Here is a 23,963-nt window from a genome sequence, read left to right on the forward strand (position 1 = left end):
GTATGAAATCAATAATAGAAGACAATATAAAAGCAAGGACATATGTGTCAAATTTTTAACAGTCAATATTTATAGAATCTTATGTGCAGGCATGTCTCTTTGGGCACCACAATAATAATATTGGCCCCTGAAAGAGAAACCACTCTACCGTCTTCAGTTTATGGAATCTTATGCTGTGATGAGTTAGCTTTAAAATTCTGTTTAAGGCAAGTTAACACGTGACCATTAAAATAAGATAATTCTATTTATGATTCTTGCTTAAAAATACATTTGAACTCAAACGTTTGTGGAGATACAATAATTATATGAGGAGTACTTCAGATTGTCCAGCCTAAAATGGCCAATAATAACACTCTCCTCTCTCCCTTATTCTTTGAAATAACAGAAAAATAAATATATGTATATATAACATATACCTTTACATATTTACATATGTATTACGTACATATATAGTGCATAAATATATTTTTTCTTGGGAACTGGGAAACGAAAAAGGTGCCACTATCAGACTGAAGTTTCTGATTTGCCCCTAAGGAAGAAAGCAGATGAGATTGTTTGACAGAGAACTAAGAGCTGAGAAAAACCCACAGCCTAGAGCACATAGGAGCAAACAATTGAAAAGATAAAACCAATTTCCAGGATATCAGAACTCAGAATGGAGAAATTCAAGGGGCAAAGCGGGCTCTGAAGCCACAGTCAGGCTCACTGACTGGTCAACCACACCTGGAACAAGGTGACCACAGGCCCCTCCCTGCGTTCCACACAGAGCAGGCAGCAGCTGTAGTTGTCTCCAGGCTACAAGACCCCCAATTTACTTTCTAAGAGACAGTATCTGGAGATAACAGTAGGGCAGGACCTAAAGTAACTCCAGGCAATCAGAAGGACAGGACGGAATAGGAAAAGAGAAAGGAAGACTCTCATTTTTTGCTCTTTTGGACTTTGAAATGGGAGTTCATACTGGGGACACTCAGAGGGGGCTCTGGGATTAGAATCCTAATTAGGATTTCCACCAGGTGGGATATGGAGGTACACATAGAAAATAAGCTTTCCATGTACCCTGGGGCAGTGTTTGTCCCACTGCATCTCCCCAGTTACTTGAGGTAAGATACCCTAATGGTGACCACATTCACCTGGGCAAATAGGGATTCTCCAATTTAAATATGAACATCTTACCAATAATCGTCAGATTTTGAGAAAAGAGAAACAAGATGGCATAGAAACTCCAAACTTATATCACAAAATACCTAACAACTGAGCACAGAGAAGAAAAAATAAATAAGTTAACACAAGAACATTGTTCTCAGAGTAATTAGAGAGGAAAATACATACGTGAGACAACAACAGGCTGAAAGGTGAAGAAACAATTCTAGATCTTGGAAGTCAAATACACAATTAGCAAGGCTTTCAGTGAGATAGGAGAGTGAATACAATCTACTTTCCAAAACCCAAATAGAAAACCACAAGAATGAGAAACAGAAATGAAAAGACAACCTTTGTTTAAAGAGGAGACTTCTATACCTTGAATCACAAATGTATATGGAAAACTGGAATGTGCTGGAGAACTCATCCAGAGAGGACTCCTACTCTGAATATATTTTAATAGCTTGGGCAGAAACATAAAAGCTTCTTCTTCAAAGTTAAATAAGCAGTTAGACAAAACCAGTTACCCATCATTTAGGATAACAAGAGCACAGGTTCCAAATCCTCTTAAGGAATCTTCCTAGATCCTGTTGGAGGGGCACAGTGTATAAAAATACCATCTTTACATGTCAATCAGTGTGTATAATATTTATAGTGGAGGTTAGGCTGCTAGTGACAAAGAGATCTAAAAATAGAGGGGTTCAGTCAATATAGAAGTTTATTTCTCTCTCACATAACGGCTCAGGGTAGTCAGGTAAATAGGCAGCTCTGCTCTACCAGGGTCCTTCTATCCCGTTCCTATAGTGACTTGGGTTCCTTATAGCTTGTCCCACCCTCCCCACCATCTCCAAAATCAGAGCAAATACGCACTACGCCTCAAAGTTGTTTTCTATACATGAAGTTTAAATACACATTTTTCTTCTCATGATTTGCTTTTTCCCCTTTACATGTGCTATGTAACAATAAAAATAACTTATTTCTGGATCTACATCTTGTTTTTCTGTTCACCTGTGTTATTGATGATCAAAAGGCTGGTACGAGAGTCTTGGGGAAGTTGTCCAGGAGAGAGGAAATACAATTCAGGTTTAAATTCCCAATCATTCTTTTCATTTAATACAGCATAAAGTATCTTTTCCACAATCAAAGGGAACATTGCAATTCCAAATACCAATAGTCTACCAATAAAGAAAAATAACCATATAAATCTATAGCAATTTTATTTATTCAGTCAAATATTTCACAAATATTTGTCGAGTGCCAACTCTACACCTTGATTATAGGTGCTAAAATTTTGGAAGTTGTACTTTAGCATGCCAACAGTACTAAAAGGCATTGCTGTATAAACACCAGGCTATCAAACTATGAAAATGAAGCAGACCTGTAGATAAAGCTAATCAAGTGGTAACAGACAGGTATTCCCACTATCAGTAAAATCAGATGTTGCCTCCGGCAGAAATGTTGTTGCCTCTGGTAGGAATGTTGCGTATTGTGTTCTAGTTTTAAATTCTCTTCTGGTTTGACCCTCTTTTGAAACTCACTTACAAAACAACAGTACTCTGATACTCACAGGGCCAAAAGCGTTTTCTTTCCACGTTTTAACTTTAAGAAACGGAGCCACGCTATTGCACAGACCTGCATCCTCCAGAGGCCCATGTCACTCAGAGCCTTCTGCATTTCAGGGAGAGAAGAGCGAGCCAGCTCCGTTTTGTGCAGGCTTTCTGTGTCTCTTATCCTTTCTGCTTGTTCAAAGTCTGCACACACACACATACACACAGACACATTATTAATGCCACCCTTGGTTATCACAGTTTTCTCTTTTCAACATTAAAAATTGTTTTAGAATGTTTGTGGTTACAAAGCAAACAATATAAGAAACAAATTATGTTTATGATGTCCACGTTCAATAAACCCAGTGATAAAAAATGCTGAATTCATACCCAACGAAAAATTCACTAAAGAGTGACCTCATTATGCCCAGTCTGTCAACAGGCATAGAAAGTCCCACATGTAACAATATTCTGAGAGATTCCAAGAAATCTTCTCCACAGGAATAGGCTGTCATTGATGCCTAAATGTTTACTATTAAGCTATCAAGAAGTGTAGATGAAAGACTACCAGCTCTGAAACCACCAGATCTGTACCTGATTCCCACATATATGACTTGGGATGATTTGGGGCAAATCACTTAACTGCTAAACTTCGGTCTGATTTTCTCATATGTAAGATAGTGCCAATGACACTTGGTGGAAAGTATGGTTATTGTAGGAAGGTAATGCAATATATTCACACATTGATCAAAGCGTCTGGCATAGGGGCTCTATAAATGACTGCTCTTATCAGCATCACCCATTAAAATACATATGAGATGGTCCCAAGACTTCCCCATTAAGATCTTTGTGGAAGTTTGCATATTAACAAGCTAAGAACAATTTTTTATAAGAAATATCTGCTCAGATTTCATGACCCTGATTGAGAGCCTTTCACATCCTCAAAGTGTTCAAGAAGCAGTGAGTATCTGGGGATAGGAGGACATTGTTTAAATTGAAGCAAATAGTTTCCAAAGAGCAATTTGGTATTTTCCAAGAAGGAGTCTGTGTACAGTCCTAGTAGTGATGTTAGGAAACAATGACAGCCCTTTCCAAACAGCAGAGTCAAATTTGGAATTTGTCATATTCTTTAGTGTGAATCACGCATAAGACATTATAAATACTAAATTGGTACGTGATCACTTGGAAGTTGATTTTCTGTGAATTCTACAAATGGATTTACCTTGTTCGATAGCTGATTTTCCTTCCAGTTTCATGAAGACTTCATTCAGAGTTGACATGGAAACGTCATAACTCATCACACCTTGGCCGGAACTCTTATCAAGATCACTGAAAAGGTCTAAGGCAACAGATCAGATCAGATACATTGGAAATATCACATTGATACCTAAATCTAAAATCTACATTTAAAAGATGATGCAGAATATCGTTCAGAAAATTTATGTCTTAGGAATATCACAGTAAGCAGAAGAAAAATTTCATTAGAATGCTCTCCTTCTCTAAAATGAATATGTCAGACCTCTCCCTCTATCCTCAAACCATCTGCATTTCATCTTCTATCCTCACCTATGAATACCCCACAAACTTCTTTGATGAAATATGAGCAATTGGAAAGAGCATCATCTTCTCACCTCCACACCACAAATCCATGTGTATTTCTACCCATATTTTGGGTCTTCCTTCTGTATGGATGAAAGACTTGAAGCTGCTCCTATCAAAGGCTACCTCTTTGACTTGTGTTCTGAATTCTATCCTCTTTTGGCATCTCAGGAACTTGCCAAATTAATCTCTGCTCTCTCTCTCTCTCTCCTGTATCATCAATGTCTCTTACGTGTACTGGGTCATCCTAAACAGCAGGCAAAAATACTGTAAGGACACCCGGTAAACAAAAAAAAAGCAAACAAAAAAACAATCTCTTCCTACACACACGCCCATGCACGCACATGGCTCAAAGATTTGTCTACTTTTCTGCCTTTAAGTTGTCACATCCTATTCAACTTAACCCCCACAAATCCAAATGCTACCCTTATCCCTCCGCAGAAGCTGCTCTTTTCAAGGTCATCAACGACTCTATGTCATTAAATTCAAGGGAGAAGTTTTTTTCTATTTTTATTTTATTCTTTATCTTGGTCTCTCTCTCTCTTTTTTTTGTTTTAATTCAGTGGCATTCAAAGTTGTTGACTACTCTCTCCTTCTAGAAACGTTTTCTCCCTTGAGATATTAAGAACATATTCTCTTGTTTTTCCTCTAACTTCATTGGGAGGTCTCGATTTCCACCACCCTCTGACTCCTCCTCTACTTTCCCCTGAGGGCTCAGTCCTAGATCATCTTCTCTTTTCATACACTCTGATCCAATCTCTTTGCATTAAATCCATCTATATCCTGATGATTCCCAAATTCAATTCTCACTTTGACTGTTCTCTGATTTCTCATGTCCTATAACCAACTATATTCTTAGCCACTTGATATCTCCACTTGGAAGTCTAAAAGCATCTGAAAGTAAACATTTCCAAAATAGAACATTAATTTCTCTTTCTCCATCCTACCCAACTGTCTCTACCATCATTTTACAATAAATGACACCACCTTCCACCCAGCGATTCAAGCCAAAAATCTAGAAGTCCCTCTTGATTTCTCACTTTCCTCATGCTCCAAAGACTGGCCATCAGTCAGACACTTTGACTTTATCTCCAGATATGTTTCAAATCCACCCACTTCCATCCATCTTTCAACTAGTACCACGGTAGCCCAATCACCATCATCTTTGACCTATACCTCTGAAATGGTCACATAGCTGGTCTTCCAGTATCTATTCTTGCTCCTCTATATCCAGAGTGACCTTTTATAGCCAGAGAATGAAAATATAAGTCATATCACATCAATAATCCCCCACTTAATGACCTCCAGTGGTTTTTCAATGCATTTAAAATAAAATCCAAGACCATACCACAGCCTCTAAAGCTCCATCTGAGTGAGGCGCTCTGCCTACAACCTGACCCCTCCCCACTTGCCACTCTCCTCCCTTACTCACTGCACGACAGACACTCTCTTTTCCCCTCTGCTCAGAATGCTCTAGACCATTTTCTTTTTGTGGCCTTCTGTGACCACTCTGTATAAACCCCAGCCTGACACCAGTCATTTCTCCAATCCATATGGCCTTGATTATTATTTTATTATACAATTGTAATACTGTTTGTTTTATTGTGTGTTCCGCTTCTCCCCACACAAAGAATGTAGGCTCCTTGAGGGTAGGGACTCATGTCTTCTTTAATTCTATATCCCTAGCACCTTGAGCAATACCTTTTATATAATAGCTTCCCAATAAACCCAATAAAGGTTCTTGTGTACTTCTTCCATGATGGATACTTGGATGAGGACGCAAGCTTCTTTGAGAAGCCTCTCAGTGCCACTTTCTACACTGGATGGGATGATGGCCAGCAACACTACTGAGAGGAACTAGATGAGTGCTGAGGTGGTAGCAGCACTGTGTTTCCCCCAAGGCCTGCACATGGCATGCCAGAGATCTAGGAGTCTCCTATGTCCTAGCAAAAACATAAGTATACCATTGGACTTGCAGAGGCCTGGGGCCTACATAAAGAGGCTGCCATGGGCTGACACATCAACACCAGGGACTCTGGCTAAGTGACATATTTTAGTGGTGGTACTAGCATATAACTCACTATTCCCCTTCCCCAATCAAAAAAGAAGGTGGGCTAGTTGCATCTCACTGGACATTAGTCCAAGAACAGAATAACATAGTATATAGCCCATGGTCCTGAGGACGCCATCTTCCATGCTACTACAAGGACACACAGAGTGCCATATTTGGAGGTGGATTAAGTCTGAATTCCTGAGTATTTGCCTAATGAGACTGAATCATCCAAATGAGCCTGTGTAAATCAGGCCTATAGGGAGTTAAACTTATAATAAACTAAATGTTTAAACAAAAAGGAAGCTGTTTAAGTCATAAAAGAATGAGATACATTTCCTCACTTGTAAGACAGGGAAAATTATAGCGCTCACCTCATGGAATCTTTGTGAGGACTAAATGAGCTGATATATATGAGGCCATTAGAACAGTGCCTGGCTCAGAGTAAGCACTGTACAAAGAGTTAGTGATGATTAGGACTACTTATCAAACAAAGCCTAGGTTGCTACCACTACCCAGCAGGCTGGGAACTCACGGTGAACACTTTTGTAGAATAAATAAACTATGTTTTTGTCTGTGAAATAAATACGTATACAATTGAATTAAAATACAAAAGGGAACCTGTAGCCAACACCTTGATGCCCCATCCCCAACTCTTCTATACTTGCCTATATATAGCAAATCTGCTTACTAAGAACACCTGCCTGAAGGCATTTTTTTTCTGGGCTCCCAAGTATGCTAAGCTCATGTTGAGCACAAGAAAGAAGGGTCAGAAAATTAATGGTCCTGGAGCATCTCTTAACCCATGATGGACAAGGAATGGCGAATAAATACCCCCGCTTTCTCATCCCTCCAGTGACATAACTCTGAGCCCATGTGTTTACTCGTCCGTTTATTTCTCCTGTGGTATTACACCTTCATTTCTTGTCGCAACGACTTGCTCGATAATATAAACTTCCCCGGCTCCCTTCCCTTCCCGCTCATGTCCCCATTCCCTACTGGTGCTTCTAAGCATCAATCTTCAAACAGTTAATTACACTAAAATCCTCATCTCAAGTTCTGCTCCTTGGGGAACCCAACCTAAAACTAAATCCAACTCCATTAAACAAAAAATTGTAGATTGTAGCAATAATGTGAACATTTGTTCCAAAATTTCATTCCATTATAATCATATTTAAGTTACCTGGAAATTTATCTGTCCATTCCGCAGGCAAAGTATACACAAGCTTTTCTTTGCTTTCTGCTTGCAATTTAGCATCAGGGATGTGATGATTAATGAAGGATGTTATTTTTTCTGGATCACATATTTCATTTGTGTACAAACTAATATTTAAAAGAAAAGACAATTCATTTGTATTTTCTCCACTGCTATACCACAAAAGAAGAACTTTTATTGAATATCTAGCCTTTGGGTACTACTTTACTTGGCTTTATGGAACCAACAAAATGAGTAAACAATAACAACAATAATAATTGTTAATAATCATTCAAACCATCAGTTTGAAAAATCTTATGATCTACACAGAGAAGGTGTATAAACTCAGAAGAGCTACAAATATACAAACAAATACATAATGTAATTAAAACTATATATATCAAATATGAAGATACACAGAGGGAGGTGAGAACATTAGGCAGAAGAGACTTCTTAGGGGAAATGATGGTTACACAAGACCATGTAGATATCAGAAATTAGTGGCTAATAGGGAAATTTGTCCTATGTTCATGTTTTGTTTGACCATAAGTTTCTTTATTTTTAATTCCTTTAGCCTGGATACATTTTCTTGTTAGACACAGTCTTCTTCACCCTCTACCACCAGATTTAATCTCTGCTGATACTAGCTTCTGAAACTATTTGACTTTGTGCCCTATGAAAGAATGAAAATATATTATAGAATCATACGGATCAGCTGAGGCAAATGGAGAGTAGGAAGAAAGTAAGGTTTATGCTGCACAGAGGAACATCCTGAAAGTGTAGCCCTGCTGAGATCAGGCAGCCTGGGCTTATAATTTTGAAATTTTGCTTATCATTGGCATTAGTAAAGACACAAGGAGGCAGGAATGTAGAAAAAGCATTTGGGAAACACTGATCCATCCAGTTTGGCAGAGATGAAGCATAAGGCCAGTTCTCTCTCCTAAGTGTCTACCTTTTGATTATACCAGTATATCTGTCTATCCATCTATCTATCTATCTCTAATCTAGCCCCGAAGTCTTTACCTTAAGTGATATCCAAGACCCCATCTTCTCTTCAAAAAGACAGAAGAGCCTGCACACTTCAGCCTCCCATTGGACAAGATCACTTTTCTATCTGAGTAAAAAGAAGCCAGAAAGAAAGAATATTGAGTCATTTCTTCCCTCTCTAGAAAATATAGATCAGGAGCCAAAGCTCAGATTTCTAAAGAAGTATTCTGTGGGCATAACTATATCTAATGTGCATTTAAAAATTTGCAACACACACTAAAATTTATGCATTTAAAAGGAGCTTATGCATTCCAGTCTACTTCATTGCCCTCCAATACTTCTGAAAAAAAGTATAAATTACATTGGCATATTTTCTATGCTGGATGCTAAAGAATGAGTGGATATTTTTCAACCAAACATATATTAAAGAAGATTTTGATGTTTAATTGATAGCTGATCTGAAAAAAATCACAATCTTTTATGAGGGGTCACAATCTAGTAAATGTACAGTCAGCGAGGAATTCTACAATGGGACTAGACTTCTGTCATCCCCAGAATGTTATGGAATGCAGGCACACTGAGAGCAAGGCTCTTGTCCTGGGAATAAACATTTACAAAATTCGTTATTGTGACACTGAGATAAAACCAACAATTACCAGCCAGGATGTCAGCCTCATCCATGAAATTGGTAGTCAAGAGGATTACACGGTCTGCTTTGCGCTCCTTGAGGAAGCTCCATACTCGGTGCCTTGAAAAGGGATCCAATCCAGCAGTTGGTTCATCTAATAGCAAAACCTGCAGAGGATGAAGATATATAAAATATGTCTCTCTCTCACGTTAATTGTTTCCACATGACAGTATGGACAACAATAAAAACCAATAAATAAATAACTATCGAACCATTTATGTCCAATATACTTAGATTCATAGTTAAACATGCCAGGTTCTCTCTCGATTCATTACAGTGAAAGCTCTACTACTTTCAGTGGTAAAAGAAGAGCTTGACTTTTTGTTGATATTCAATCTGCATTCCTCCACATGCGTTATCTCACTTACTTGAGGATCTCCTAAAATGGCAATCCCAAAGGTCAGCTTTCTTTTCTGGCCTTCACTTAAATGTTCAGCAAGGTTATCTTGAATGTTTTGCATGTCCAATTCCAACAAAACTTTTTGTACCTATACAAGAAAATAGAGAAAGCTTAAAATCCAAGATGATTCATGGTATGCAATTTTAACTGTTCATTACAGCAGCAGATATTTTTAATAGGGCCTTATTGGCTAAATTTTATTCATAACAGGGTGGTAAACCACTGAGGGGAATTCTGTGGTCGTGATTTAACTTGGTAAATGGTGGCAGTTCAATCAATCCAAGCACGTCTATCTACCTCTCGCTCCACTTCCCGTGGCTCAATCCCTTTTATTTTAGCGAATAGCCTGAGGTTTTCCTTCACAGTGAGGATGTCAAATTGAACATTGAATTGAGGACAAATGCCAGTTATCTTTCTGATTTCCTCCAAGTCTTGCATTTCAGAAAGATTTTTGTTATAGATGGTAAGTGATCCTAAGAATAGAAGTTAAAAATAATTTAACATTGGCAAGATAATACATTTTATTAATGCTTGGAGATCTTATTCAGGAAAATATTGGCATATATTCACAAGTATCTAAAATGATGACTTCATAACTTATTAACAACTACTAATTATTCTTAACATAAATATATGCCCAGAGTAGTGTATATTTCCCCTGGAACATCACACAGCAATGGAATAAAGATAATGATTTTCATAAAAATTTGGGAAACAAAATATATATTCAAAATCATATAGTTCTGATAAACAACTTTAGATAAACAAACATTATTTTCTCTTAAGCAGTCAAATTTAAACCTTAAAATGAGAGAGGCATACCCGTCACCTCATTCTATTATCAGACATCTTGCCTTTAAAAAATTTGTTTTTGCTCACCTTCTGTTGGAACAGACGACCCATTAAGGATGTTTAGTAATGAAGATTTGCCAGCTCCACTATGACCCAGAATTGCTGTGATTTGACCTTCATATATGTCAAAGAGCAAGCCTGTTTTTAGAATAAAATATTAATGTTATAAATGAGGCATATTAGACAAGGCTGGTTCTAAAAATAGAATAAGACAATCTATTTTAGTTGTGTATTCTCAAGCATTTCAGTAGTTTAAAATATATAATATTCAATATTTTCTGGTTGCTAAAATAACATGCTTACTGTAGAATACTTGAAAAATAAATATAATCACTTAAGAGGATAAAATTAAGCATAATTCTAAATATTAACATTGTAATACACTTATTTCCAGTGTGTATGCATCTGCATATATGAATATGTAAATGTACATATATATTTACAAACATTGATCATACTCTATTCTTTTCTAGTCTGCCTTTTCAAATATTAAATCATAAACATTTTCCAAGGCATTAATAACCTTCTAAAATATATTCACCAAAAATTTATATTTCCCCATGCCCATTTTTCTATTCTTTTGTTATAAACTTTTTGCATTTACACGTCAATAGCAAAAATCATTTAGCTAAGAATATTTGAGGTATTATTTTTTGTTTGCTTTACCATCAAGTGAAAATCAAACTTTATTATGGAAATTTGTTGGACAGAGTAAGATAAAATTCTTAAGAATCTTGTATGTAATACGTTATATCTAAAAGATCAGGTCCTTTCAATTAAATTATGTGACCTATTTTCAAGCATTATTGAAATTAATTAGGGACTAGGCTGAAATTCCAGTTCATCTATTTTCTGTCTGAGTGATCTTGGACAAACTAAACTCTATAAGATTCGGTTTAGTCAGCTATTAAATGTGCTGGCAATAATAGTGATATGTAATGAGAAAATTCTTCCTATTTTAATCCAATCCATTAAAACTCTCATTTATAATTTGACTAAAAGATTCTAAAGATCATTGGAAGAATAAACTCAAATCATTAAGAAAAATTGAAGAATAGTAAGAAATTAGTCTTGGCCACAAGATATTAAAATACACTGGAGAACTATAAAAATTAAAATAATATGTTACTAATACAGTAATACCAGTGGAGTAAATACAATAATTAAAATAATATGTTACTGGTCCACGATACACTGATCAGTGAAATAGAATAGAAGCCTAAAATGGACCAAGGTAAACATAAGAAATATATTAATGAAACAACCTTTCAAGTTCACCAAAAAAGATGAATTAATTAATAAATAATATTGGGACAACTAAAAAAGTACATTAACAAATTTTATGAGTTTTGTTTAGAAGGAAAAATAAATATTTTTAAGAATAAGAGAAAAATGACACTAGCTATCCTGGAACTGCCCCATTTAACTGAAAAAAAGAAATGTAAGCCTCAGTTTCCTCATCCGCAAAATGGGAGAGATATTATATATCTCATAGGACTAAACAAAAAAAAAGTACACGTAAACCACTGAGCATAGTCCCCAGCACACATTAAGTGCTCAATGAACTTTAAGTGTTTGTTGCTATCATCATCGGTGTTATTATTGTTGTTGTGGTTAATTATTGCTTGTGGGAGTATGAATTTTTATAACTTTGGAAGGAAACAATTTGAAATTTGAATCAAGAATCTTAAAACTGCAGCCCCTTTGAATAATGAATAATTCTGCTTCTAGAAATTTATATTCAGGAAATAATGATCTTAACAGAGGCTGAACAAGAATATTCATTATAGTGTTTTTTATGATAGTGAAAATATTGGAAACAAACAGAACTTCATACCCTAGTGTGTTAGTTAAGTAAATCACGGTATTGCCACAATGGAATGCTATTTAGCCATTGAAAGGTTGGCTGTTGATAAGCGATTTCAAAAGTGTGTTCCCTTGAGGCTGGCCTCGTGGCCTATTGGTTAAGTTTCATGCGCTCCGCTTTGGCAGCCCAGATTCAGACCCCAGGTGGGGACCTACACCCAGACCTACATGTTGGTGGCCATGCTGTGGTGGTGACCCACATACAAAATAGAGGAAGATTGACACAGGTGTTAGCTCAGGGACAATCTTCCTCAGCACACACCCACAAAAAAGTGTGTTCCCAAAAGGTGTTCCAAAGTTGCTGCAGGAACTAGCTGCATGGGGACAAGGCTGAGAGAGACAACTTCCACTCTTACTTCCAAAAGAGCAACTCCAATTGGTTCTGTTTCATATATTTTTTTATGCATTGATGTTCAGTGCTTTCAATTTTTCTTAAGATTCTGCTACTTTTAAAAACAGAAGAAATTCTTGCAGAAGTTGAAGACGTTTAGACATAAAAAGAAGTTCATGGTTATTGATGAGTGCAAAGGCAGTTCATAATGTGCTCTGGAAACTGAAATGATAAATTTAAGAATACTCCAACATATCCTCGGCTAAAATTAAAGAAACCACAGGTCTAGATGGAGTTTGATGAGAAAAACCTGGAGTGAGAATAAACTTGCTGACACAAGTACATTAAATTCTCAAAGTAAAACCTAATCTCAAAGGAATAAGTAAGATTGAGTTAAGGGATGCTGCATTTGTTAGCAAATAAATGTAATATAAACACAATGGAGAGAGAACTCTTAATCTTTCTCAGGGTCTACAGCTCTTCTTTTTTAACTTTTAAAACTTCTGTCCCTTGAACAAATGATTTACATTCTTCCTAAAATCATTATTAATAAAAGCAAACTATATGTACAATGGGAATACTATTCAATCATAAAAAAGAACAAAATCTTGCCATTTGCAATAACATGGATGGACTTTGAGGGTATTATGCTAAATGAAATAAATCAGACAAAGACAAATACAGTATGATCTCACTTATATGTGGAATCTAAACGAACAAACAAACAAACCAAAAAAAAAAAAGAACCAAGCTCATACATACAGAGAACAGATTGGTGGTTGCCACAGGCAGTGGGGGGTGGGCAAAATGAGTTAAGGAAGTCACAAGGTACAAACTTCCATTTATAAAATCCATAAGTCATGGGATATAATGTACAGCATGATGACTATACTTAATAATACTGTATTGCATAGTTGAAAGTTGGTAAGAGAGTAGATCTTAAAAGTCTTTATCACAAGAAAAAAATTTGTAACTATGTGTGGGGATGGATGTTAACTAGACTTATTTTGGTGACCATTTCACAATACATACAAATATCAAATCATTATGTTATACATCTGAAACTAATATGTTATATGTCAATTATAACTCAATAAAAATTAATTAACTAATTTTTAAAAGCAAGCTGTCCTCTATAAAATGTAGCCACTAGCTCTGATGCTTGCCTAAATGTTTGTTATAGAAAACCATATTTGTTAGAATTTTTAGTATCAAATATGTTGGTTTATTCAAAATTATAAACTATGTTTGTCATAGGATATTGACTTGTGAAATTTAATTCATGGTCAATGGTGTTACTCATTTTGTTTTAATGAATCTCACCAGTACATATAAACTATGTAAATTCCCTGGCTAGTCAAAAAAAACTATCAATTTTAAGTCTAGGTGTTCTTTCCTCATATTGCAAATAAAATATTGGTTATAGCAAATTCATCTTAAAAAACAAAGTAAAATCACATTTTTCATTGTATGATCTCATTTTTGTAAATTAATAGAGCCGTGAAACATCTGGAAGGATTTTATATCCATTCTCAAGCATAGTTAATTTCCAGGTAGTGGAGTTAGACTGTTTGTATTCTTTTTTCTCGTTCTGTTTTGATTACCTATATTTTCTTTTTCACATTGAATGTTCCCCATTTTTTGTAATAAAGAAGTCAACGAAACAATGAAGAGCTTGTTCTTTACCTTTCAATGCTTCCACTTTTCCAGACTTTTCTTTATACTCTTTTTTAACATTTCTGATTCTGGAATGACAAAAGGGGTGCTTACTTAGCCAACACAGAGGCAAAAATAGTACAGATCATGACCCACCTTAGAGTGATGGATGTAGTCAAGCCTGTTACCTGAAATAAGGGATGGCATTACCATCTACTGAAAAAGACAAAGACTTATTTTTGATTAATCATTTCCCCTGAGGTAGAAAATAAAGGAGTCTCTTTAGAAAGTTACAATTAAATTATTAGGCTTTGCTTAGAAAAGTAGAGTGCCTGCAATTATTCTCACTTTCTTCTTCTATTCTTAGAAGATTTTGTGGGTTTTTTTCCTGTTCAAGATCAGTTCATTTATCTGCACTCTTTAACCATCATCTCCCATCCCTTCCAATCTCGTTCATTAATCAGAGCCTGTCACCTGCATTTTCTATAGTTTCCTCTCTGATAACTTCTCTTTAACCTCTAACTCTGCTTTAGATACAATGGAATCTCTCTCCTCCCCATCTTAACAAAATTCTTAAATTAAAAATGTAAACTTGCCATCTCCACTTCCTCACTTCTCACTTTCTCCTTATTCAGTTACACTCTGGCTTGTGAATCCACTACTCTAGTAAACCTCTTTGTACTGATTCATTGGTGGCCTCCTAATTACTAAATGCAATAAATACTTTTCCATCCTTACTTATTGGATTACAGGTCACTCTTAATGACTTTCTCCTTGTTGAAAGTGTCTACTTCAAGGTGACATTCCACTTTATTGGTTTTCTTCCTGTTTTTCCAAATGTTCCTTCGCTGTTTCCTTATAAAGTCCTCTTCTTTCACCCGACACATCATCTTAATGTTCGACCAGGTTCTCTGTGTATATTACAGGTCTTCTCACTCTTAACTCTCTCAATAGGATCTCAATGGTTCTCATGGTTTCAACACCAACGTAAAGTTGCCCTCATCCTTTTCCCTGAGCTCACACATCTAAAGGTTTGCTGAATTTCTTCATCCAAATATCACACACACACACCTCTAAATGAGTGATTATCAAATTTGAATGCACATTGGAATCTCAAAGGGAACTGCTGCAGGCCAAGGCAGGAACCAGACAGATTAGAGATGTCATGATTACATAAGATCGTGTACAATGCATCTTCACTTCCAAAGGGAAACAGAGTCTAGTCACCCTCTTTTCTGAGCATGAATCAGAATAAAGGTAAAGACATTGATTCAGCCAGGATGCTGGCGGTCTTGGGGTTACACCAAAGAGTAGGGAAATTTAAAAGATAAAGGCTTAAAAGGTGCTGAATCTGACAGGGCATTTTATTTCCACCTTTCTTTGTGAGGTGGGACACCCACTGAAGTGGGGCTTTAATGTTTTATTTTAATAAATAAACTTCCATTTAGGAGCAGCTGGTTATTTGGGGATTTCAGAAATGAAGACATCCATTTACATTTGGGGCAGACATCCTGCCTATGTCCTGGGAGTGTTGCATGTACGGTCTAAAATTCCAGTAATGGACAGATGGGCGTACAAACGCCCCCAAAGAAGAAGGAGAATTGAGGGAGGGGTTATGGGTGAGAGGGAGCCAGTGCTGAATAAAAATAGGTATTTTTACATAACCAAGATCTAGATTCTGGTTATAACTCTGCAAGATTTCCTCCATAATTCCAGATACATATAGCTTAAGGGCTGCTAGGGAAAGGGGAAGAGTTCATTAGTATATAAGAAGAGACTGCCTGAGGAAAAGAGAATTGACACGTTAGTACCTTCTATAGCCATACAAAATCAAATTCACATGTTGGGATTGATTGCGATAGAGTTGACACTTGTCTAGTGGTGGGAAAGGGCAACCATTGTCCTAAGAAAGGGTTGCTGTGAAGAAAGAAGAGATAAGACTTGTGGATTGGGACCTGCATCTAATGTTGGGGAGTAAAGGTCAATTTTAGGCTGTCTTGCAACCCCAGAACTTGCTTCAGTGGTGACTGAATATGAGCATCTTGTCACTGAAGAGCTATCATGTTGGGCACCTAAGCCTACTTTGCTACTTTGGTGTGGATCTGGGGTGAGGTGTCCCACAGTGGAGCCAAAAGCTTCAGTGGACAGGCTTTGGATCAGATGACTTTCCTTTCCCAGTTTGTCAGTGGCCCCAGATCTCTACTTTAATGAAGAATCCAGACCAAGAGACAGAGTTGTCCCGAGTCAACATTGCATAGATTGGTCAGCGTTGAGGGTAAGGGGAATGGTGGGTGGGTGGGTGAGGACATTTCACTTTTCTCTCCTTTGCAGCAGTAGAAGAACAAACATTTTTTGATCTATGTAACTAATCTTAAGACTTTCTTAGAAAATTGAATCTGAAAATTATTATAATTTGAATAGTAATATAATTTGATTTTTTGTGCTCTCAACTGGAAGAGAGGGACTGACGACATTGGGATTGAGTTTTCATGATTATTCCCGACTTGGCCTTTCTTTTTGGGGTAGATGTTTTCTGTGGAGCTGGGGTTGGGAGTGGCTGTTGCCTCTCAGAAAGCTTAACAGAAAATAGGGTCAGAATTAGAAGGACGAAGCTTAGGTACATAGGTTCACCCTATGCTCTTTGTCTTAGAGAGAAATCTTTCACTTTCCAGCTATAGTTCCATTTTATTCATCTTCCTTTGCCTCCTGACATCTCTACAGCAGCCAGAGGGGAAGAGCATAAACTCTGGAGCCAGACTGGATTCCACTCTCAGCTCCCCATTTACAAGTGTGTGACATTGGGCAAGAGACTTAACCTTTCAGTACTTCAATTTTTTCATTTGTAAAATGGGCCAAATAAATGCGCCTGCCGTATAAGTATTTGGTGGGAACTAAATATGTGTCTGGTACATAGTAAGCACTATATGAATATCTGCTAAATAAATAAACAGTTAATATTTAAAACTCTAATTCTGGGCTGGCCCCATGGCTTAGCGGTTAAGTGCGCACGCTCAGCTGCTGGCGGCCCGGGTTCGGATCCCAGGCGCGCACTGACGCACCGCTTCTCCGGCCATGCTGAGGCCACGTCCCACATACAGCAACTAGAAGGATGTGCAACTATGACATACAACTATCTACTGGGGCTTTGGGGGAAAAAATAAATAAATAAAATTATTAAAAAAATAAAAATAATAAAACTTTAATTTTTTAACTTTAGTGCACATTAGAAAAATCTACAGGGCTCTTTCAAATCCACAGACACTTGGGTTCAAGCCCACATCCCTTGAGTTAGAATCACTGGAGGTAGGGGCTGAGAGCAAGGATATTTTAAGAACTCATATAAGTCTATTACAAACAACCCTACAAAGTAAATGCTACTCTTGTTTCATAGAGGACACCAAGACTCAGAGAAACTTATTCATTCTTCCAAGATTACACATAAAATGAGAGGGAAGTGTAGTATTAAGATTTAAGAATTTCTGATTCTAAATTTCTTACTCCTTCCATCATATCACGTAAGCCAGACAAAACTAAGGAGGAAGGGACAGAGAAAGAAAAGAGCAAGTATAAAAGAGAAGTGGGGGACAAGGGACAGAAACAAGGAGGGAGACAGGATGGAGAGTGATGCAGTGACATTATGTGGAGCTAAGCAAAGAGAATTTTCCTTCCAAGTAGCAGTTAGGGGACATTGGTGGTGACGGCAGTGGAAGAGTTCAAAGTGATGCTCACAAAAACAAATTTCTTCTTCAATATTCTGCCTTAGGCTCACCTTGTTGCTGTTGGTTAATAATTCATTAGCCTTGCATCCATATATTAGTATAAGTGCATTACCTGATGGCTTCTTTTCCTTGGAATTCTGGAGCTACTCGTTCAAAATAATCATCAGAGGGATGCTCAGGATCTATTTCTTTCTTAGTGACCTTATTATCAGTCCTTTGGCGTTGGAAACAACATGATGAGTTCAGGAAAAATAATGGAGAATAATGGCGTTCATTTCCATCTAATTAATCAAAAGGCAATAAATATTGGATCAGTAACATTAAAACAGTGAGCAAAGAAGCCTTGTTCAGAAGACAGCAGAATGTCTTGGACTTTTAAGCATCACAGAGAAATTCTTTTCTTTCTAACTTATTATTATTGAGACGAAAACTTGATTTTGAAGTAAACAGTGAAAATTCAAAGAAATAACATATTATCACAGAAGTTAAACAATATAATAGAACTTTCAACAAAGTATAAATCAAAAGTTTGAATAAAATATGTCCTAAAAGGTATTTAGAAGAATGAATAAAACCAAATATTTGGGGCAAAGTTGTAACATGGCACATAAAAATAATTATAAACATGTTTGTGAACTTGATAAATCATTTGACCACAGCAATACAATTGAACATGATACTGAAATCTATATAGTACATGGATAAAAAGTACATGAAAAAGTTACATTTTTTCAGGATGAACATATAGTAATTTTCCAGATTTAAAAAAATAAAGTAGTATTTGTTATTAAGGGCCTTCAGATATTAACCAGAAGTGATCGAAAGACAGGAATACATAGAAACATATAAGACAAGCTTAAATACAGTCAAAGTAGAAGGAACATAAAAAACAAGAAGACCGTTTATTGAAGGTAAGAAAGAAAAAAGCATTCTGATCCTGGTGTACGTGAAGAATTTCTGGGCTTATAATAAGTGAAATTTTTGGTTGTTTGCAAGAAAAAGTACATCTAACTGGGTAACATACTTCTGTAAATATGCACAGTATATGAAAAAATCTCAGAATAATGCTGAAAATGTAATTTTCATTTTGTTATTTCCTTAAGGGATAGACATCTCCCCTTCTGAAATGGTCCTCCCAGAAGCAGGGGGCAGTGAGGAAGACACTGATTATTTCACACCTGAGGTCCTTTCTAGATGCATTTAGTTTATAGTCTGCCCCACATTCTTGTAAAATGAACAAATATTTACTAGGAAGCACTTCTACCATAAGAGGGTCTTATACTAGCCAAAATCATCTTAACTAATTTTTTTCAGCTTGTTCTGATACAAATCCTAAATATCGTTCTTTGAAAACACTTTCAGGGATCTTTCAAAAAAGTAACATTATTTAATACTATATAATTATAATACGTATTAAAATTATCATTATTGTATATCTATAATATGTATTATTATTAAAGTCAGAAGAATAACTTTTCTATATAAAAATTCTTTGGGATCATTAAAATTATGAAGTAGAAATAAAAAAACTCATCCAGCCTGTGAAAGGAAATATTTGTTATTCTTCATTTCTTAAAATGTATTTATATAACCTTAAGAAAAACATCTTCAATGTGATCAATATCAGTAGAGGTCAGAGAAAAATCCCCTATTACTTACAGGGTAAGATTTTGTCAAAGTATAATGCCAATACCAAGTAGAAGAGAGCATCAAAAGCCAATATGGAAAAAGTCGCTATCATCATATATGATTCTCCTGAAGGGTCAGGAAAAATTACACCATTCATATTATAATCCAGGTGGATAATCTAAGGTTCAAACAAAAATAATAATAAATATTTAAATTAAATAAATAAAAATAATTCAGTGTAGAAGCAAGAATTATCATTTTGTTAAGTAGCTTTTTCAAGAAGCCCTGAAAATAAAGTTATTAGTGAAACTATTTCTATTTTATAGCAGTCCAAGGAATATTAGGAGGAAACACTGATTTAAAAAATATAATATTTGGGGCTGGCCCGGTAGCATAGTGGTTAAGTTTGCATGCTCCACTTCGGCGGCCTGGGGTTCACAAGTTTGGATCCAGGGCAAGGACCTACACATCGCTCATCAAGCTATGCTGTGGCAGCATCCCACATACAAAGTAGAGGAAGACTGGCACAGACATCAGCTCAGAGACAATCTTCCTCAAGCAAAAAGAGGAGGATTGGCAATAGATGTTAGCTCAGGGCCAATCTTCCTCTCCAAAAAGAAGAAAAAAAAATACAGTGTTCTAATAACAGGAATTTAAATTATAATTCATTTGCTTGTTTTCATAAAGTCACTGCAATATTGCAAAATATCTGTTCTATGCAACAAAGAAATACAAATTTTAGAAAGAATATGAAAAATTCTTTGAAGCATCTTATTAGGATAGTGATAAGAGAATTTACCTCTTTTTCTAGTTATTACTACAAATAAATATTTCTATTTATAATTTTGCCATGTAATAATAGCTACCATGTTCTATGCACTGTTCTACATGCTTTTTATATAATCCCATTCAATTTTCATCATAACCCAATGGGAAAGGCGTTATTATTTTTATCTGCATTTTTCATATGATGAAACTGAGACACAGAGAAATTGAGTAGCTTAACCAGATGAAGTCAAAAACCAGAGTGAGGAGTGGCAAAGCTGAAATCAGAATACAGGAAGTTCAGCTCCCAAGCCCAATTCCTCACCATAGACACTATACAACTTCTCAACTTAATTAAAATGTTAACTTTTCATGACAAAGTTGAGTTTATTCTAGGAATGCAAGGCTGGGTCGACATTTGAAGATCCATCAATGTAATTCAACATAAAACAGATTGAAGGAGAAAATAATGTGATAAATATAATAGATTCAGAAAAAGTATTTGATAAAATTCAATATGTGCTTATAATAAAGAAAGGCTCCTCACAAACTAAGAAGATAAGAGATCTTCCTTAATCTGATGAATTAGATGTACAAACACCAATACCAAAAGTCATGCTTAATTGTGAAATGTTGAAAGCTTTTGCTTTACCCATATTTCTATTCAACATTGTACTAGAGGTCTTGATCTGTGCAATAAAGCAAGAAAAGTAAATAAATGGCATAAAGAACTGCAAAAAGAAAAAATAAACCATCATTATTTGTAGACAACGTGATTATATATAAGGAAATCCCAAGATAAAACCCAGAAAAATACTAGATTTAATTTAAAAAAATAGCAAGAATACTGAATACAATGCCAATGTACATAAATCAGTTGCATCTCTCTACATTAACAACAAACATTTAGAAATAAGAATTTAAACATAGATGCTATTTATAATGGCATCAAAAGTATCAAAAACTTTGGAATAAATCAAACAAAAATATGCAAGACTCTATACTGAAAACTAAAACAAATACTAAGGGAAAATGAATGTGAAGATATATTATGTTCATGACAAAAAAAAAGTGTTAATTTTCCCCAAATTGATGAAAAAATTCAACTGCATCAAAATCTCAACAGTTTTGCACACACACACACACACATGTGTGTATATAACTGCATAAGTTAATTCTAAAATTTACATCACTGCAAAGAACCTAGACTAGAAAAGACTCTCTTGAAAAAGAAAATAAAGTAGTAAAATTATTACTACCAGGTATCAAGACACATTATAAAGAAAAACAATGAAGACAACGTGACAACAGTGCAAGGATTGACAGACGGGTCAATACATGATTGGCTGAGTTGTGACAAAGAAAATACTGCAATTCATTTGGGGAAATGATGGTCTTTTCAATAAATGGAGCTGAAGCAATTGGATATTCACGTAGAAAAATTAATATTGTCTCTATGTATAAATACACAAAAGTTATTTTGAAATAGATTTTATATCCAAATATAAAAGCTGAATCAATTGAGCTTCCAGAATAAAACATAGGAGAATATCTTTATAATCTTGGGGTATGCAATAATTTCTTAAAGATACAAAAGGCCTCTACATAAAAGAAAAACTTGACAAACTGGACTTTATCAAAATTAAGAACTTCTGTTCATTAAAAGCATCATTAAAAGAGCAAAAATGTGAGCAACAAATAACTGAAAAATGTCTCATATCCAGCATATATAAGGAATTTCTACAAAGCAATAAGAAAAAGATAGAAAACTCTGTTTAAAAAATGGGGAAAAGAACTGGATAGGCAATTTGTAAAAGAGAAAATACAAAAAACCACTAAGCATATGAAAAGGTATTCAACTTCATCAATAATCAGGAAAATGCAAATTAATGCCACGACAATATATCATTACATATCCGCCAGAATGGCTAAAATTTGGAAGACTGACAATTCCAAATGTTGGTGAAGATCTGGAGCAACTGAATTCTGAAACACTGTTGGTGCAAAAGTAAACTGATGCAATTACTTTGGAAAAATATTTGGCAGCAGCTATGAAGATCATATATACATACTCTAGGTCTCACTATTCAACTCCTAGATATACACCAAACAGAACTGAATGCCCATATTCACTAGGAAATATGTATAAGAATTTCTTTTTGCAGACTTACTCATAATAGTCCAAAACTGGAGAATATTTTTGTCCATCAATGAGAAAATCAATAGTATATTCGTACAATAGAATACTACATAACACTATACTATAACTACACACAAACCATGGATGACATCTAAAAACATAATGTTGAGTGACAGAAGGCAGATTCTCAAAAATACACTTTGTACAATATGACATATAAAGTTGAAAATAAGCAAAACTAAATTTGTATTTAGGAACACATACTTAAGTAATAATGAAAAGCAAGGAAGTGATTATCATAAAACTTTTTCCTTTAGAAGGAAGTTTTGGAGAAGCTTCTGGGGTTGTAGCAATGGTCTATTTCTTGATCTAGTTCATGAGTACTTTTATATACTTATAATTATTTGTTAATCTGTATATTTATGTCTTGAAAGTTTTCCATATTTGACGTTTCAAAAAGAGGTTTATACAACAAATTTTAATAAATTAGCAGAATGCTTTCATTATATGAAGTAAAAAGAAGGGTAAGTATTTGCATATAGAAAAAACTAGAAGAAAATACTTCAAAATGAAAATACATCAGAGATGCAAAAATGTCTTATTTGAGATTGTTTTTTTTTGGGGGGGGGTTGGTGAGGAAGATTGTCCCTAAGCTAATATCTGTGCCAATCTTCCACTATTTTGTATGTGGGTCATTGCCACAGCATGGCTTGATGAGCCGTGTGTAGGTCCACGCCTGGGATCTGAACTGAGAACCCTGGGCTGACAAAGTGGAGTGTGCGAACTTAACAACTATGCCACTGAGCTGGCCCCTATTTGAGATTTTTTTATTCAAGTTTCCTTGTGAGATGAAAATTTTTATGCAATGCAATAATATTTTCAAATTTAGCTTTAGAGTAGAACTGTTTAGAGCAAGAGCTCTTAATTTGAAAGAGTGTTGATTATGAAGAGTAATGAACTATCAAATTCTTTTTGAAAGTTTAAAAATAAACCCATTAACTATGCTCTTACCTGAGTCATTCCAGCAGTGAAGGCAAAGGGGCTAAAAATACTCAAAATCCACTCCAAAGATGAAGGAATTTGTCTATAAAATGCAGTGAATCCTGCACACCCCAAAAAGAGAGTGAGGAGAAACACAACCAAATTGGTGAGGACAGTTTTCTTTAACAACACACTCATCAGGAATGCTAAAGCTATCTGAAAAAGAGAGAAGACAGCTACCTGTTATATAGGTTTAGTTCACTGAGAAGTGTTGGTAGCACAATAAAATAAGAGTCTTTATATCATAACATAAACATTTATCAGTGAGACAGTGATGAAAATATTAAGGCATAATCATGCTCAGTCCTTCTGTCAACCCCTTTGTAAAGAGGATCCATATTTACCCTACTCAGATGCT

General features: G+C 35.5%; 1 protein-coding gene across 1 annotated transcript in view; it reads right to left on the minus strand.

Moving 5' to 3' along the window:
• Positions 1 to 23,963, minus strand: part of ABCA6 (ATP binding cassette subfamily A member 6) — a 57,496-nt gene that overhangs the window by 23,427 nt on the left and 10,106 nt on the right. Inside the window, exons 8-20 of the mRNA XM_014789196.2 lie at positions 23,576 to 23,761; positions 19,690 to 19,837; positions 18,143 to 18,311; positions 14,342 to 14,400; positions 10,486 to 10,596; positions 9,904 to 10,079; positions 9,575 to 9,694; positions 9,175 to 9,313; positions 8,555 to 8,645; positions 7,520 to 7,659; positions 3,910 to 4,026; positions 2,708 to 2,891; positions 2,149 to 2,315 (exon numbers count right to left, since the gene is read on the minus strand). Of these exons, the coding sequence (XP_014644682.2) occupies positions 2,149 to 2,315; positions 2,708 to 2,891; positions 3,910 to 4,026; positions 7,520 to 7,659; positions 8,555 to 8,645; positions 9,175 to 9,313; positions 9,575 to 9,694; positions 9,904 to 10,079; positions 10,486 to 10,596; positions 14,342 to 14,400; positions 18,143 to 18,311; positions 19,690 to 19,837; positions 23,576 to 23,761 (1,807 nt within the window). The remainder of the gene's footprint in view (positions 1 to 2,148; positions 2,316 to 2,707; positions 2,892 to 3,909; positions 4,027 to 7,519; positions 7,660 to 8,554; positions 8,646 to 9,174; positions 9,314 to 9,574; positions 9,695 to 9,903; positions 10,080 to 10,485; positions 10,597 to 14,341; positions 14,401 to 18,142; positions 18,312 to 19,689; positions 19,838 to 23,575; positions 23,762 to 23,963) is intronic.

This window comes from Ceratotherium simum, chromosome 16 (genome assembly GCF_057802395.1).
Source record: "Ceratotherium simum simum isolate JZ-2026a chromosome 16, ASM5780239v1, whole genome shotgun sequence".
Taxonomy (NCBI): Eukaryota; Metazoa; Chordata; class Mammalia; order Perissodactyla; family Rhinocerotidae; genus Ceratotherium; species Ceratotherium simum.